Here is a 17328-nt window from a genome sequence, read left to right as displayed (position 1 = left end):
TTTGTATTATTTCCAAAAGACCTTTATTTTGCTGCGTAGTTTCAATGACGTCACACGAGCTGCGGCGCACTCAGACTGCTGTGAAATGTGTATTGTGGTTATGGTTTAAGGTGTAAATAGTTACGAAACCTTCGAAAGTAGTTCATGTTATTTACAAATGTTCTGAAACAACATGGCAGTATTACTGCATTTAGCGTAATGTAATGTGAACGTAGATTATCGCCATATATGTGTTATTGTAATGCTTTTTGTAAAGTGCTGGTGGTCTCTTTCAAATGGCGCAACATTTATGAGTGTTATTATGGAACAGGGATTTATTTTGCATATTTATTTAGCTTTGATCTTTCCATTCAAATTTTCCCATAGTCTCAAACGTGACAAAGTATCCTTTCCAAACAAGCAGTAAAACCCCAGCTGAGATCTGAGTGACATATTATTGTAAAGATGGAGTTTGTTAAAGAGGAGAGAGAAGACATGAGTCATGCAGAAGCGTGCAGAATGGAAAATGAAGATAATGAGGAACAAAGAGGTTGGTGTCAATTCTTGATTCTTCATTAATGACTGCTGACAATGAATACATTCTTGAACAGTTCACAAGAGCTGTAAAATGAAACGGTGTTTTAGTGAAAATGTTACTAAATGCATAATGATCATAACAGATCAGATGGCATTAACCCAGCTAACAAAAATATGTTTAAAGAACGTTTTGCTAATGTTCTTTATTTTTTAAAACTTTATTTCTGGATGTTTCTATGAACGTTCAAAACATTTTTGCTTTAAAAACTTTTTTTTGTTTCTTGGTTATATAAATGTTAAACGTATAGTCAATCCAAAAATGAAAATTCAGTCATTAATTATTCACCTTCATGTCATTGCAAACCCATAAGGCTTTCGTTCATCTTCGGAACACAAATGAAGATATTTTTGATGAAAATTGAGAGCTACTGTCCCTCCATTGACCAGCTATAAAACTATAAAACACTTTGACGCTTCAAAAAGTTTATGAAGAGATCATAAAACTAATCCATATGAATTGAGCGGTTTTGTCCAACATTTTCTGAAGAGACTTGATCGCTTTATATGATTTTCAGATTGAATTTAGGCTTTTATTCACATAAACATTCATCAACGCACAAATCAGTTATGATAAACGGAAGCTCAAGCATGTTCGCTTGACGCACAAGAACCAATGATGTTCATTCTTGTGTTATGCAGCACGTTTGAGCTTCCGCAAGAACCAATGAGGTTCATTCTTGTGTTACGCAGCACGTTTAAACTTCCGCAAGAACCAATGAGGTTCATCCTCGTGTTACGCAGCATGTTTGAGCTTCTGCAAGAACCAATGAGGTTTATTCTCGTGTTAAGCAGCACGTTTGAGCTTCTGCAAGAACCAATGAGGTTCATTATCGTGTTACGCAGCACGTTTGAGCTCCAGCAAGGACCAATGAGGTTCATTATTGTGTGTTACACCATACGTTTGAGCTTCCTCAAGAACCAACGAGGTTCATTCTTGTGTTACGCAGCATATTTCAGCTTCAGCAAGAACCAATGAGGTTCATTATTGTGTTACACCATACGTTTGAGCTTCCTCAAGAACCAATAAAGTTCATTCTCGTGTTACGCAGCACATTTGAGCTTCAGCAAAAAACAATTAGGTTCATTATTGTGTGTTACACCATACGTTTGAGTTTCCTCAAGAACCAATAAGGTTCATTCTCGTGTTACGCAGCATATTTAAGCTTCAGCAAGAACCAATGAGGTTCATTCTCGTGTTATGCAGCACGTTTGAGCTCCAGCAAGAACAAATGAGGTTCATCCTCGTGTCACGCAGCATGTTTGAGCTTCAGCAAGAACCAATGAGGTTCATTCTTGTGTTACGCAGCACGTTTGAGCTTCAGCAAGAACCAATAAAGTTCATTCTCGTGTTACGCAGCACATTTGAGCTTCAGCAAGAACCAATGAGGTTCATTCTCGTGTTACGCAGCATATTTCAGCTTCAGCAAGAACCAATGAGGTTCATTCTCGTGTTATGCAGCAGGTTTGAGCTTCTGCAAGAACCAATGAGGTTCATTCTCGTGTTACGCAGTACGTTTGAGCTCCAGCAAGAACCAATGACGTTCATTCTCGTGTTACACAACACGTTTGAGCTCCAGCAAGGACCAATGACGTTCATTCTCGTGTTACACAGCACGTTTGAGCTCCAGCAAAAACCAATGAGGTTTATTCTTGTGTTACGCAGCACTTTTGAGCTTCTTCAAGAACCAATGAGGTTCATTCTCGTGTTACGCAGTACATTTGAGCTTCAGCAAGAACCAATGAGGTTCATTCTTGTGTTACGCTGCACGTTTGAGCCTCTGCAAGAACCAATAAAGTTCATTCTCGTGTTACGCAGCACATTTGAGCTTCAGCAAGAACCAATGAGGTTCATTCTCGTGTTACGCAGCATATTTCAGCTTCTGCAAGAACCAATGAGGTTCATTCTTGTGTTTCGCAGCATGTTTGAGCTTCTGCAAGTACCAACGACGTTCATTCTTGTTATGTAGCACATTTGAGCTTCAGCAAGAACCAATGAGGTTCATTCTTGTTATGTAGCACATTTGAGCTTCAGCAAGAACCAATGAGGTTCATTCTTGTTACGTAGCACATTTGAGCTTCAGCAAGAACCAATGAGGTTCATTCTTGTTATGTAGCACATTTGAGCTTCAGCAAGAACCAATGAGTTTCATTCTTGTGTTTCACAGCGCGTTTGAGCTTACACAAGAGCTAATGAGTTTCATTCTCGTGTTACGCAGCACGTTTGAGCTTCTGCAAGAACTAATGACGTTCATTCTCGTGTTACGCAGCACGTTTGAGCTTCTGCAAGAACTAATGACGTTCATTCTTGTGTTACGCAGCACATTTGAGCTTCAGCAAGAACCAATGAGGTTCATTCTTGTTACGTAGCACATTTGAGCTTCAGCAAGAACCAATGAGCTTCATTCTTGTGTTTCACAGCACGTTTGAGCTTACACAAGAGCTAATGAGTTTAATTCTCGTGTTACACAGCACGTTTGAGCTTCTGCAAGAACCAATGAGCTTCATTCTTGTGTTTTGCAGCATGTTTGAGCTTCTGCAAGAACCAATGAGGTTCATCCTCGTGTTACGCAGCATGTTTGAGCTTCTGCAAGAACCAATGAGGTTCATTCTCGTGTTACGCAGCACATTTGAGCTCCAGCAAGGACCAATGATGTTCATTCTTGTGTTACACAGCACGTTTGAGCTCCAGCAAGGACCAATGACGTTCATTCTCGTGTTACGCAGCACATTTGAGCTCCAGCAAGGACCAATGACGTTCATTCTCGTGTTACACAGCACGTTTGAGCTCCAGCAAGGACCAATGACGTTCATTCTCGTGTTACACAGCTCGTTTGAGCTCCAGCAAGGACCAATGACGTTCATTCTCGTGTTACACAGCACGTTTGAGCTCCAGCAAGAACCAATGAGGTATATTCTTGTGTTACGCAGCACTTTTGACCTTCCTCAAGAACCAATGAGGTTTATTCATGTGTTACGCACCACGTTTGAGCTTCTGCAAGAACCAGTGAGGTTCATTCTCGTGTTACGCAGCACGTTTGAGCTTCTGCAAGAACCAATGAAGTTCATTCTTGTGTTTCGCAACACATTTGAGCTTCAGCAAGAACCAATGAAGTTCATTATTGTGTGTTACATCACACATTTGAGCTTTTCCTCAAGAACCAATGAGGTTCATTCTCGTGTTACACAGCACATTTCAGCTTCAGCAAGAACCAATGAGGTTCATTATTGTGTGTTACATCACACGTTTGAGCTTCCTCAAGAACCAATGAGGTTCATTCTCATGTTACGCAGCACATTTCAGCTTCAGCAAGAACCAATGAGGTTCATTCTCATGATACCCAGCACGTTTGAGCTTCCTCAAGAACCAATGAGGTTCACTCTCGTGTTACGCAGCACGTTTGATCTTCTGCAAGAACCAATGAGGTTTAATCTCGTATTACGCAGCACGTTTGATCTTCTGCAAGAACCAATGAGGTTTAATCTTGTGTTATGCAGCACGTTTGAGCTTCCTCAAGAACAAGTGAGGTTCATTCTCGTGTTACGCAGCACATTTGAGCTTCTGCAAGAACCAATGACGTTCATTCTCGTGTTACGTAGCACGTTTGAGCTTCCGCAAGAACCAATGAGGTTCATTCTCGAGTTACGCAGCACGTTCGAGCTTCTGCAAGAACCAATGACGTTCATTCTCGTGTTACGCAGCACGTTCGAGCTCCAGCAAGAACCAATGAGGTTCATTCTTGTGTTACGCAGCACGTTTGAGCTTCAGCAAGAACCAATGAGGTTCATTATTGTGTTATGCAGCACTTTTGAGCTTCAGCAAGAACCAATGAGGTTCATTATTGTGTGTTGCGCCACACGTTTGAGCTTCCTCAAGAACCAATGAGGTTCATTCTCGTGTTATGCAGCACTTTTGAGCTTAAGCAAGAACCAGTGAGGTTAATTTTCGTGTTACGCAGCACATTTGAGCTTCTGCAAGAACCAATGACGTTCATTCTCGTGTTACGCAGCACGTTTGAGCTTCCGCAAGAACCAATGAGGTTAATTCTCGTGTTACGCAGCACGTTTGAGCTCCAGCAAGAACCAATGAGGTTCATTCTTGTGTTACGCAGCACGTTTGAGCTTCCTCAAGAACCAATGAGGTTCATTCTCGTGTTATGCAGCACTTTTGAGCTTAAGCAAGAACCAGTGAGGTTCATTCTCGTGTTACGCAGCACGTTTGAGCTTCTGTAAGATCCAATCAGGTTAATTCTCATGTTATGCAGCATGTTTGAGCTTCCTCAAGAACCAATGAGGTTCATTCTTGTTTTACGCAGAACTTTTTAAGCTTCAGCAAGAACCAATGAGGTTCATTCTCATGTTAGGCAGCACTTTTGAGCTTAAGCAAGTATCAATGAGGTTCATTCTTGTTTTACGCAGCCCGTTTGAGCTTCAGCAAGAACCAATGAGGTTCATTCTTGCACGTCAAGCAGGCTCAGTTGAGCTTCTGTTTATGTTTGCTGATCAATGTTTATATGTGAATAAAAGCCTAAATTCAATATGTTCATCATATAAAGCTATCAAGTCTCTTCAGAATATTTGGACTAAACCGCTCAATTCATATGGATTAGTTTCACAATATCTTTATGAACTTTTTGAAGCGTCAAAATGGTAGTTGAGTAGCTGTCAGTGGAGGGACAGAAAGCTTTCAGATTTCATCAAAAAGATCTTCATTTGTGTTCCTAAGATGAATGAAGGTCTTACGGGTTTGGAACAACATGAGAGTGAGAAATGAATGACAGAATTTTCATTTTTGGGTGAAGTATCCCTTTAAAGGGAATATTGCATTCATAATTTTGCAAGCATTATTGGAATGTTATATTTGATTGATCCTTCTGAACCAATTAGGAATTTTTTTTTTTTTTTAAGTTCCATTGACGATTTATAAATATATATATATATATATTTGTGCTAGCGTTTTGACGAATGTTCTATTAACGTTACTGGAAGAACGTTTGCTCATAACTTTGAGAAAACCATAAGGTTTGCTAAAGTTCTGAGAATGTTCACCCGTTAGCTGGGAAATTGTTAGATTGCATTTGAATGTGTCATTCTTGAATTGATTTGGACAATTAAACATGTTTTAGGCCTGATAGAAGTCAAAGAAGAACATCAGGAACGAAATGAAGTGGAGGAGAAAGATCTGTACGAGGAACCTCATCATTTCATAAATGAAGAACAGTCTTGTAGTTGGTCACAGAATGATAATAATCTATCACAAGAAACAGCGCAGAAAACAGAAGCCAAAAACTTGTTTACTTGCTCTCAGTGTGGAAAGAGTTTCACACGCAAAGGACACCTGAAGATTCACATGATAATTCACACAGGTGAGAGACCGTACACCTGCCCTCAGTGTGCAAAGAGTTTCACATGCAAAGGAAGCCTTAAGGATCACTTCAAAATCCACTCTGGAGAGAAGCCCTTCACATGCCCTCAGTGTGGATGGAGTTTTGCACGTCAAGAAGACCTTAAGAGGCACATAAGGATTCACACTGGAGAGAAGCCGTTCACATGCTCTCAGTGCGAAAAGTGTTTTACAAGCTCAGGAGACCTTAAGAGGCACTTGCGAATTCACTCCGGTGAGAGGCCTTTTACCTGCCCTCAGTGCGGAAAGAGTTTCACACAGAAGGAAGGTCTTAAGGAACACACCAAAATTCATTCTGGAGAGAAGCTTTTTGCATGCATGTTGTGTGGGAAGAGTTTCACACATCAAAGAAGCTTGAAAAGGCACATGAAGGTTCATTCTGGAGAGAAATTACACCAGTGCTCTGAGTGTGGCAGGAGATTTGCAGAAGCTGGCAATCTCAAAACTCACTTGCTGTCTCACACTGGAGAAAGACCATTTAGCTGTGAGCGCTGTGATAAGAAGTTTTTTTTGGCCGTACACTTAAAGACACACATGAGGATTCATGAAGATGAAACGCGTTACGTGTGTTCTTTTTGTGGGAAGAGTTTTCTGTGGCTTAACGGTTTTAAAGATCATCAGAAAACGCATATTGGTGAGAAACCCTACGTGTGCTTGGAATGTGGAAGCAATTTTACTAGAGCTGGTGAACTGAAAGTGCATGAACGAATCCATACTGGAGAAAAACCTTACAAGTGTTCACACTGTGAAAAGAGTTTCACTCAGTCAGGAGCCCTGAAAATTCATGAGCGAGTGCACACTGGAGAGAAGCCGTACCTCTGCCCTTCATGTGGGAAGACTTTCAGCCGATATGGAAATCTAGGGAAGCATTTAAAAAATGCTTGCCCAAAGTTGAGAAACTGAGCAAAGTTCACCTTGAAGTGGAGCTGCATTATTCTTGATCAATTGAGAATCACGATTTTTTTGTTTCAAATAGAGATCACAATTCTAAATATACAACACAATAACAAAATAACATGTCATTTACTAGAGGTTCTGACAAAATGTTAATTGCTGCAGTCTTTTTAAAATATTTAATTAATTTAAATGAATTATAAAAAAAAACAAATGGTTTGAGTGAAAGATTCAATGACACAAATTGTTATTTGAAGTGCCTAGTTACTTCCAAAAGTTGATTTGCGCTATTTTGATCGCTTCCGTAGACGGAAGTGTTTATATCTGAATTATAAACTTTTATCCCAGTACTTATACCCAGTACACAAATATTGTGTGGTTGAAAAGACTCTTTGTGAAGCTGTTTCACACATGACAACTGCTCTCTCTGGATCAGTGGCAGCACCAACACAAATCTGAATGTTCCCGTGTGATTTTGTCAAAGGTTTAATAGACACAGGCGAATCGTTGTCGTTTAAGAATGAGATTGCGTGGGTGTTTGTAGATCTTTTAACGATTAATCATGCAGCTCTAACTTTAAGTCAAATACTTGGACAGAATATCCTCCAAAAAGCATTTTTGGAAATTTAGACAGGAAAATGAATGGAGGACAAAGTGTATTTCTGTGAAATGCTACAAAATTTGTAGGGATGCTTTAAGAGAATAGTAATATTCTAAATGACTACTTTTTTTGCACATCATTGGTAAAAAAAATGGCAATATAAGCTTGTCATTGATTCTTATATCCTCTATCATATCTTTAAAATGTAATTTTGGTCATCATAGTTCTTCAGAGAAGAACTGAAAATAAAATTGAGATTGTAATCAGTGTCCTATTGTAAGCTTAGCCATCGACTACTATTACTGTATGGATGAAAAGGAAACGAGGTAACTTCAGTTTTCCTATTTTGTTTTTATTTGCATAAATCATGGAAAGACGACAAATGCATATAGTTAAGGTGGAAACAAGTGATGTGAAAGTGTGTATGTGTACATTCAGACATTTGAATGACTCACAGCCAGTCAAATGCATCCTTTTCTCTCCCTTTTATGTGGCCATCAGAAAGCACATATTGGTGAGAAACCTACGTGTGCTTGGATTGTGGAAGTAGACCAGAGTACTTTTACCAATTCACTGATTTACTCTTCCTTTTATTCATTTAGCAGACCAAAGGGATTTACCAATGAGGAATACATACAGTGATTCATCTTATGGGGGCAATAACACAAGAAGTGCTTACAATAGAAAGTTCCAATCATTGTCTAGAATTGTATACAGGCTATAACTGTGTGGCACTTTAGAAATAGTGAAAGCATAGAAAAGATTTATTTCATGTAAACGTCATTAAGCTTCAAAGGTTTTCAGCGCACTTGTGCTTTTCATGAGAATCCAGTCGGTGTGAAGTGAATATGCATGACTGTAGAGCATTGTTATGATACACAGCAGTCATTACTTCCCATCAGAAATGTTCTACAGCTTGACATCATCTCACACATTTATTTTTTCACAGCAACATTTTCTATAGAATTTACATTCTTACATAATTTTGTAAATCCTTGTAAATAATCTCATTAGATGTGTGATGTTTGTTGGTATGTCTGTAATTAAATTCTATGCGATTCTAGATGTAGAACTGTACCATCAGAAGTGTGAATGTATGAGTTCCATCTTACTATTAATGCTAATAGTAAAATAACATTTTGTATAAATTTGGATAGTGATGTAATAATTTGTCTAATAGTCCAATGGTTATACAATGAAATGCAACTCGTTACTTTTATCCACTGTATAATTGTCATGCATCTCAAATTTGGAAGCAAAATGGCCATCAATACATGATGCAGAATTACTTGTAGGAAGATTATGCATTTTAAAATGATTATATGTAATCTCATTCCCTGTGCAGTTAAGAGGACGATTGATTATTTTTTGGTTACAAAGACTACACTGCCCTCCCTCACTGAAGAATCTCTTTCACTGACACTGAAGTTAAAGCACAAGCCTAATTTAATCTATTCTACAGGTGAAGGCCAAGTTTGGACACAATAACCCAACAGACGTAAGAGACAGGAGGCTGGTCAGAGATTTGATGCGCTGCAATCACTTTCATTTTTGTACAAAAACAAATGCATAATAAATACTTTCACCTTGAAGTTTATAGTTTCTTCTTTATTTCAAAACAATTTTATTTTATTTAAAAAAATAGAGAGACCTGTTTTAATTGCTGTAGCATTTAGCAACAGCAACCGCTAGTGGTCAAGCAGTTCAGTCTGCAGGAGTGTACTTCTGATCAGCATCTTCTAGCTCCGTCTGAAGCTGTTTGTACTGCAATACACTCAGTGTTTCCAACAATTCAACACCGCTGAGCTGCAAGCATAGAGACCTGTAGCCCCATACAAGACTGAAACTAGGAGTGAGAACTGCATTAACGCTGCCACTCTCTGACCAAGTAGCAGTATAGATGGTTTTGGTCATATTTGATCATAGGTTCTAATAGACTTAGATGATTTTGTATGTTTTTCTTATCAAGTGTGACATTTTCTGGAGAATTTGAACAATTTCTGGAAACTTTAAAAAAATTCAGATTTTTAGAATTTTTCCATTTTTGACTCATATGTCCTGATTTCTTTCGTTTAATCTCGTTTAGTATTTTACTATCTTCTATTTCTAGTCTCGGCTAACAGACGGTGGCGGCAATGCACTGTTTTAGTTTGCAAACCGCCGTTAAAAGGTATTTAGAAGAACCTCGGTCGCTTGCCGGTGACGTCATCAGGGCTGCGCCAGGTCTGCTGAAAATCGGTCGAGAAGAGGTTTGTGTTTTTGAGCGGAATAATGTGCATGTAAGGTGGACAAATGACATTAAATGATTTATGTTTTAGAAAAGTATCCAAGAGACATTATTATTTTCGATAATTAATTTACTAATAGATTTAATTCTCGATTTTAATAGTGTAATCATGCTTTATTTGTGGAGTTCTTATAAATATCGAAAGTTGTATTGATTTTTCTTTCAGTGAAATGCCTGCTCACGTGGAACAGATTTATATATTTCGTGGTTTATTTTCTTTCACCAGTGATATTATAATTTTAAACGTGACGAAGACGCGAAAGTCTTGAGTTTTGACAGCTCTTCCTGACATACTGTAAGCGAGGTTGTTAAAGAGGAGAGTGAAGACATGAGTGAGACAGAAGCATGCAGAATGAAAGATGAAGATACGGAGGAACGAAGAGGTTGGTGATCGTTCTTGATTAATAAATTATTAACATTAAAGTAACAAAGCCTCATAGAGGCAAAATGACATAAAATACAACAAAACTCTATTATAGTGTATTTATTAAAATGCTGTCAAATCGCAAATTATTCTGTAATTAATTGTGATTAATCGCACCTAACATTAAAGTTTTTAATTGACTTTTATATTGTAATAATTTCACATTTAATCTCCAAATTAATGTAAAAACAACATAAAGACAGTAGCCTATATTTTAAATGTTTGTTTAATGGGATCTTTTTATGAAAGAAGGCGAATATCCGATACCAACACTGCTACTGATGTCTCTATGAAATAGATTTTTTCCTCCCTTAAAGGGATAGTTCACTTTGAAATAAATTTTTGGTATGTTTTAGCTTACCTCAAGGGCATCCAAGATGTAGGTGTCTTTTTTTCCGCAGTAGTTTCAATTTTGATATTTTTAGGTCAAACCGTTCTTGTCTGTCAGTCATATAATGCAGGTCTATGGTCATTATCTCAAAACACAAGCACAGAGTCCAAATTAAAACAATTCCCCGTCGTCCAAATTAAACAATTCCCCATCGTAAGTACACATTGATGGCCTAAGACACGAAACGAGCGGTTTGTGTGAGAAAACGAACAGTATTTATATCGTTTTTACCTCTTATACACAGCCATGTCCAAGTGATCTGATCTGACGTGTACGCAAACTGGTGCATAGATATATACACACTAGATGTCGCCTTAAAGACATTCGTTCCAATGAACTGCCGTAGACAAGGCGACATCTAGTTTGTATATTTCTATGTATATTCAGTCTATACGTCAGTTCAGATCACTTGGACATGGCTGTGTATAAGAGGTAAAAACGATATAAATACTGTTCGTTTTCTCACACAAACCGCTCGTTTCGTGTCTTAGGCCATCAATGTGTACTTACGATGGGGAATTGTTTAATTTGGACGACGGGGAATTGTTTTAATTTGGACTCTGTGCTTGTGTTTTGAGATAATGACCATAGACCTGCATTATATGACTGACAGACAAGAACGGTTTGACCTAAAAATATCAAAATTGAAACTACTCCGGAAAAAAAGACACCTACATCTTGGATGCCCTTGAGGTAAGCTAAAACATACCAAAATTTAATTTCAAAGTGAACTATCCCTTTAATTTTAGACATTCAGCATGACTGTATCATTCTAACATTTATTAGGCTTTAACATTTATCAGCTTTTAATTTTTGTGAACTTAAAACAATCTTCACATAAACCCATTATAATAAATGCCACATTTACCTGTGCGCTTCAATATATCAAGGCTCAACACTGAGGTTTTTTTTCTACTGGCCCAGTCAGACTGGTAAAGATTTTTACTTGAACTGTCAAAATGCACAAAAATATATAGTTTTTGTTGTTTTTGACCCATGTAACCTTGTAAACAGTGCTTTAAGATTTTCAGGTAGGATTTTCAGGTAGTTAGGAAATAAACAGAAATTGAATAAAGTTGTCAAACACTTCACAGTCTTCACTGCATAAATTATTATATTAAATACAGATTAATTATAATTAAAGCTTCAAAAATGATTCAGTCAAGAGTAGTGTGTGTGATTTTAAATTTTTCTTTTGTTCTTTGATGATCCTTTTATTACAGACAGCAGGAGGTTTATTAGGCTGATTTTCTCACAACTCTTAACGTTGATTTAAGACTTCGTTTAACTAATTTAAGACTGAGCTTGCGAGGATACCCGAAGCAAACAATAATAATAATAAACAATAATTTTGTGTGTTTTTGTCCGTTCAAGCGCTGTCTGAAGCGGCTTCTGTGCGCACGAGTCGTTGTGTGTGTCACACGGACAGGAGATTCACGCCAGTACTGCACTGCGTTCTCTTCTGTGTCTTTATGCGCTTGAATCGAACGTTTACGCTTTAATTTTGACAGCCCTAATATTTATAAATCATTCATCATCTTGATCTGATGGAACACATCAAATGTCAATCTATTTGGGATTATTTTGTTTAGTTTTTTTATCCGTCTTGTTTTATTTGTTGTACTAAAATCGTTTTTTTTTTTTTTTTCACTATGTTCATTTTAGACCCAATGGAAGTGAAAGATGAAAGTCAAGAACTGAATGGGGTGAAGAAGAAGCCTCATAAATTAAAAATGAGGGAAAAGTCTTCAAGTTGCTCAGAGACTGAAAAGAACGTTTCACAAAAAAGAACTGAAGCTAAAAGCTCTTTCGCTTGCTCTCAGTGTGGAAAGAGTTTCACACGTAAAGGACACCTTGAGGTTCACATGGTAATCCACACAGGTGAGAGACCGTACACCTGCCCTCAGTGTGCGAAGAGTTTCACATGCAAAGGAAGCCTTAAGGATCACTTTAGGATTCACACAGGTGAGAGGCCTTTTACCTGCCCTCAGTGTAGCAAGAGTTTCACTAATTCAGGAGGACTTAAGAGGCACATACGGATTCACACAGGCGAGAGGCCTTTTACCTGCCGACAATGTGGAAAGAGTTTCCCAAGTTCAGGAGAGCTTAAGAGGCACATACGGATTCACTCTAGAGAGAGGCCTTTTACCTGCCCTCAGTGCGGAAAGAGTTACAAACAAAAAGAAGTTCTTAGGGAACACGCAAAAACTCACACGGGAGAAAGGCCTTTCGCATGCATGTTGTGTGGGAAGAGTTTCACACAACAGAGCACCTTAAAAGTTCACATGAAGGTTCATTCTGGAGAGAAGTTACACCAGTGCTCTGAGTGTGGCAGGAGATTCTCAGAAGCCTGCAATCTCAAAACTCACTTGCTGTCTCACACTGGAGAAAGACCATTTAGCTGTGAGCGCTGTGATAAGAAGTTCTTTTTGGCCGTACACTTAAAGACACACATGAGGATTCATGAAGACGAAAGACGTTACGTGTGTTCTTTTTGTGGGAAGAGTTTTCTGTGGCTGCATGGTTTTAAAGATCATCAGAAAACACATATTGGTGAGAAACCCTACGAGTGCTTGGACTGTGGGAAAACCTTTGCTAGAGCTGCAGAATTGAAAGTGCATGAACGAATCCATACTGGAGAAAAACCTTACAAGTGTTCACACTGTGAGAAGAGTTTCACTCAGTCATCAGGCCTGAAAGTGCACGAGCGAGTGCACACTGGAGAGAAGCCGTACCTCTGCCCTTCATGTGGGAAGACTTTCAGCCGATATGGTAGTCTAGGGAAGCATTTAAAAAAGGCTTGCCCAAAGTTGAGAAAGTGAGCCAAGTTCTCCTTAATGTTGTATAGAAATATAAAAAATTATTACTATTATTTGCACGTGGTAGCAGTTATCAACTATACTGATGTCAGTGTGTGGTAAAACTTTACAATAAGGTTCTATTCTTAACATTGGTTTACTACGTTAGTTAACATGAACTAACAATGGAATAATGTTAAAAAAAATTTTTTTAAATAGTTCAACATTTACTAATACATTACTAAATTCAAAAGTTGTATCTGTTAATATTACTTAATGGACCTGAGCTGACGTGAACAGTTGAATTTGCATTAAATAACGTTAACAGAGATAAATAAATACTGTAGCAAATGTATTGCTCGTTGTTAATGCATAACGTTAACTAGTATGACCTTATTGTTAAGTTCTGCCCAGTTTATTTATCTTTAATAAATCTTTAAAATGTAATAAATTTTATAAATCTTTAAATTATAGCTCTTCAATACTGAAAATGATTGCAAAAACATGCATGCTTGAAATGTGTGAGTTTGTGCTCTAGTAGGGTACATTAATCATGTATATATGTCACTTAATGGACTCATAAACCAGCAACTAAGATGTAGTTTTAGTGTTTCTAGCCATGTATGAAATTACCAGCTAAAGAAAGGAGCATGCAATGAGCACAATTTTACTTTAATTACCTTTTTAACATTGGTATCTTCATTTAACTTGATTGTAATACTGTAGATTCCTGCCTTGATGGAAGCATTAAATGTTGTCGTTTTATATTTAATGAACCTGTACTGGGTTTTTTGCAACACTGTAAAGTGGAACCATTTAATAAATGTGCCTTTAAATTCCCCTTTACACCACCAGATGGAGCCCTCGCCTCAAGCCTGAAACTGAACCGGACGCTCGCTGTTTCCTACTATCCGATTTACTTTTGTCATATTCACAGTCATCTGTATCTTGCTTGTGTCACTCGAAGATAGAGCACTCTTTTGGACTTGTTTGCCTTGTCTGTCTTTCTTCAGTGGCTTGTGTTTATGAATGTTGCTTGCCTTCTGACTCTTGCTCTGAATGGCTCGTGTTGAAATATTTGACAGTCACTTTAATAAAAACTTTTAATTTCCAAAGGTTTCTGTAAGCTTGATCTTTTGAAAACCAAGACTGGCTTTGTAGTTGATGTGTTGATTTTTGTGGGTTTCTGCTATGGTGAGTTTGGTGGCAGATATTCCCGGGAATATTGGGAATGGAATGGAATATTCTCATTTTAAGTGACTGTGATATTTGGCATAAGAACATATCATGCTCTGGTTGTCATTTGAGTTCAGTGGTTCACCCACTAGCTTTACATGACATCTTTAATCCAGTGTCTATATGTTGGAGGTGAAGAGTCTTTCCATTTACACAAAATTAGCCTCCTAGCAAGAAGTGATCAGAAAGCGATAACATCAGACTGGGATTTTGTTAGATTATCATATTGACTAACAACCCGTAATATTGCTGGCTACGTGGCTGGAGCCATAAATTGACCAACCGTTTTAGAGAAGGTCTCAAAAACTATGTGTCCAGAAAGTCATTAAATTGAAAAAGATTTGAAATTGCTATTGTAAATTTTAACCTTCCATTCACATTTTTTTAACCTTTCAACCCAAAAAAAAAAAAAAAGAAAAGAAATACCACTAATACAGCTTGCCATTTAATTTTTTTATTTCATGTCAACAGAACCTCAACTAGTTTCCTATCAAAAAAATAGTTTAAAAGAAAAGAAAAGATATAGAGGTATAAGTTTTATTATATTACAAGTGTATGAAAATACAAATTTACCAGTTTTGTTATTGTATCACACTATATTGAGTCCTCCAGTTCAAGCTGACAATTCATATAATTATATAGGCTGAGAGAGTTAAATCTACTAGTACCAGCTAGTCATAACAGCAAGCTTCATGCTTTATTACTGTGCTTCATCTGTCTATGAATGACTACAAACACAGCTCTGATCTGTAACACTGAAAATGCAATGTACTGTAAAACACAGGGCCATATTGCTTTTCAGAAATACAAGCGCTGTGACCAGTTTAAGTGCGCACACTGTGGTCTCATGATGAGGGCATCTTTTGCTAAAGACACGCTCTACCTGTGCAGAGGAGACCGGTATAGACAACACTTTTACTGCCAGAGAGTGGAGCTGTGGGAATCTCTCCCTGTTTGTAGACCAACATTGAAGTGCTGTATTTGTATCTGTGTCTTGAATGGCATCGATGTACGTGTGTGTCTGAGCTTAAATGCATGCATCCTTAGCTGAGAGGCTCAGCCGCTTGTGGGCTCGATAGAGAGCTAGAAGTTGTAGGCATTTGTCAAGTGGTGAGTCTGTGGTTTCATCAGCATCACTGTTAACTTCAGAAAGCAGCATATCTCTTTATCTGCTGTAGCTTCAACATCTGCAGTCAAAGTATCTGAAAAATACCACACATGCACAAATAATACATTCAAATGCATTATTTGGATTTAGGGACCTAAGGACCATTATTGTATGCATATTTTATGCTCTGCAATATGGTAGACAAATAAAAAGAATAAAAAGCAGACAAATAATTTGTAGGTTATTATTAAAGCAAATGAAATGCAATATATATAAGTGATCTTTTCAGATCCTCTCTTAATTTCTTCACAGAAACTGGATTCTCACTGTTGATTACATCTAGATAAACCCAGTTAAGGTCAAACTGATGGTCATGCATTTTTGCCAAGAAATAGATATTATGGTTGAACTGGTCCACTTTCCCATTTTGCTCAACCATTTTGGTTCTCACACAGATCCCAGAGAAGCTCTTTAACAGTGATTGGCGAAAGGGCTTTGGCTAATGGCCGGCAATGACTTCTTGACTCTGATATTTGGAGCAGACGAGTGTTTAAATCCAGTACAGTGGGGACCACCATACTAATACCCAGCAAGCAATTTTGCTTTTGCTTTTCAAACACAGCCCTGACGTCTAGGCTAAAACAAGGCAACATTTGGACTGTCATTGAACATTTGATAGAAGTCTAACCATAGCCCAAGAATATCACACAGGCTACGCATAGCACATGCCAAAGGAATGAAACCAAACACATTGTAATCACTGTTGACTTTGCTTATATGATAGAATATCATACATCTCACAAGTTATTTTGGCAAGAACGACATGTAACCAAATTCAAGGTTATTTTGGCTAGAAGCGGATTACTCATAGTCAGACTATATCGCGTCTATAGTTAACCGAGGCGGTGAAATGACGGCTATTGCTTGCTGGGTGGTGACATTTTCTCACATTTGTTTTCTTTGCAATGGGTGTGTATTTGTTGTCCATTACTTTCAAGAAATGCTGATTTTCAACAACTGACAGTGGTAAAGTTCAGCCAATGGAGAATTTGCATCATAAAGTTGCACTGCTTGTTTTGCCAACTCTGGTCTTGTAAATCCTGCTGTGCCGCTTCTGCTGGTTGCTGTTGTCTTGTGTACTCTCTTATTCTGGGACAAAAAAAATCTACATTTTAGCGATTCTTACTCATTCAAAAGGAGGAGACTTTACAGAGTGCTTGATTCTTGCATTGTCCAAAAGAAGATCTTGACCAAATCATTTATTGAAAGAAATATGAAGATAAAATGTCTATGGATAACTCACTTATAATAAACACTGCAATATTCCATAGCAAATAAGAGTGACAGTTTTGATTTCATGACTTTAAACTGTAGTGAGCTGGATTTATGAGCCGTTTAGAGCGCATTCGTTCCCTGGTGTTCTGCCTTGGCAGACCTTTATATATTTATTTATATATATTATATTTTTTTATAAAGTAGGCTATGTTGTTGTATGTGCACTTGCATATTGTTGCCCTATTGGTTTTATTGCTTCTATTGTTCTCCTCATTTGCAAGTAGCTTTGTACAAAAGCATCTGCTAAATGATTAAATGTAAATGCATTTAATATTGC

General features: G+C 37.7%; 2 protein-coding genes and 1 long non-coding RNA gene across 7 annotated transcripts; 2 read left to right on the top strand and 1 right to left on the bottom strand.

The window, feature by feature from the left end:
• Positions 1–54: 54 nt before the first annotated feature.
• Positions 55–9064, top strand: LOC309501790 (uncharacterized protein). Its single transcript, XM_082174058.1, has 2 exons — positions 55–529; positions 5700–9064. Exons 1-2 carry the CDS (start codon positions 445–447, stop codon positions 6878–6880), a joined length of 1266 nt encoding a protein of 421 aa, XP_082030184.1. The 5' UTR covers positions 55–444; the 3' UTR covers positions 6881–9064.
• Positions 732–3678, bottom strand: LOC309501868. Its single transcript, XR_014207016.1, has 2 exons — positions 2757–3678; positions 732–2354 (listed from the first exon to the last, which is right to left on the bottom strand). It is a non-coding gene; the product is annotated as an uncharacterized lncRNA (long non-coding RNA).
• A 93-nt stretch (positions 9065–9157) lies between the features above and the next one.
• On the top strand, positions 9158–14743 carry znf1008 (zinc finger protein 1008). 5 transcript variants are annotated; one of them, XM_082174028.1, is made up of 4 exons: positions 9158–9721; positions 9986–10142; positions 12240–13392; positions 14228–14743. In XM_082174028.1, the coding sequence occupies exons 2-4, from the start codon at positions 10088–10090 to the stop codon at positions 14496–14498; spliced, it is 1479 nt and encodes a 492-aa protein (XP_082030154.1). In that variant the 5' UTR covers positions 9158–9721; positions 9986–10087; the 3' UTR covers positions 14499–14743. The 5 variants fall into 5 exon arrangements, with proteins under 5 accessions (XP_082030154.1, XP_082030155.1, XP_082030158.1 ...); XM_082174029.1 differs by having other exon boundaries at positions 9926–10142; XM_082174031.1 differs by having other exon boundaries at positions 9694–9751.
• Positions 14744–17328: the final 2585 nt, after the last annotated feature.

Source organism: Leuciscus leuciscus, assembly GCF_965113295.1.
Source record: "Leuciscus leuciscus genome assembly, chromosome: 6".
NCBI lineage: Eukaryota > Metazoa > Chordata > Actinopteri > Cypriniformes > Leuciscidae > Leuciscus > Leuciscus leuciscus.
Note: the sequence above shows the minus strand (reverse complement) of the source record. Positions and strands in the feature narration are given on the sequence as shown.

Bases quoted from the DNA above. Each gene is read 5' to 3' on its own strand.
- LOC309501790 (XM_082174058.1), top strand. From the start codon at position 445: ATGGAGTTTGTTAAAGAGGAGAGAGAAGACATGAGTCATGCAGAAGCG. The intron at 530-5,699 runs GTTGGTGTCAAT...AACATGTTTTAG, and splicing joins AGATAATGAGGAACAAAGAG to GCCTGATAGAAGTCAAAGAA.
- znf1008 (XM_082174028.1), top strand. From the start codon at position 10,088: ATGAGTGAGACAGAAGCATGCAGAATGAAAGATGAAGATACGGAGGAA. The intron at 10,143-12,239 runs GTTGGTGATCGT...TGTTCATTTTAG, and splicing joins AGATACGGAGGAACGAAGAG to ACCCAATGGAAGTGAAAGAT. The intron at 13,393-14,227 runs GTGAGCCAAGTT...TTACACCACCAG, and splicing joins GCTTGCCCAAAGTTGAGAAA to ATGGAGCCCTCGCCTCAAGC.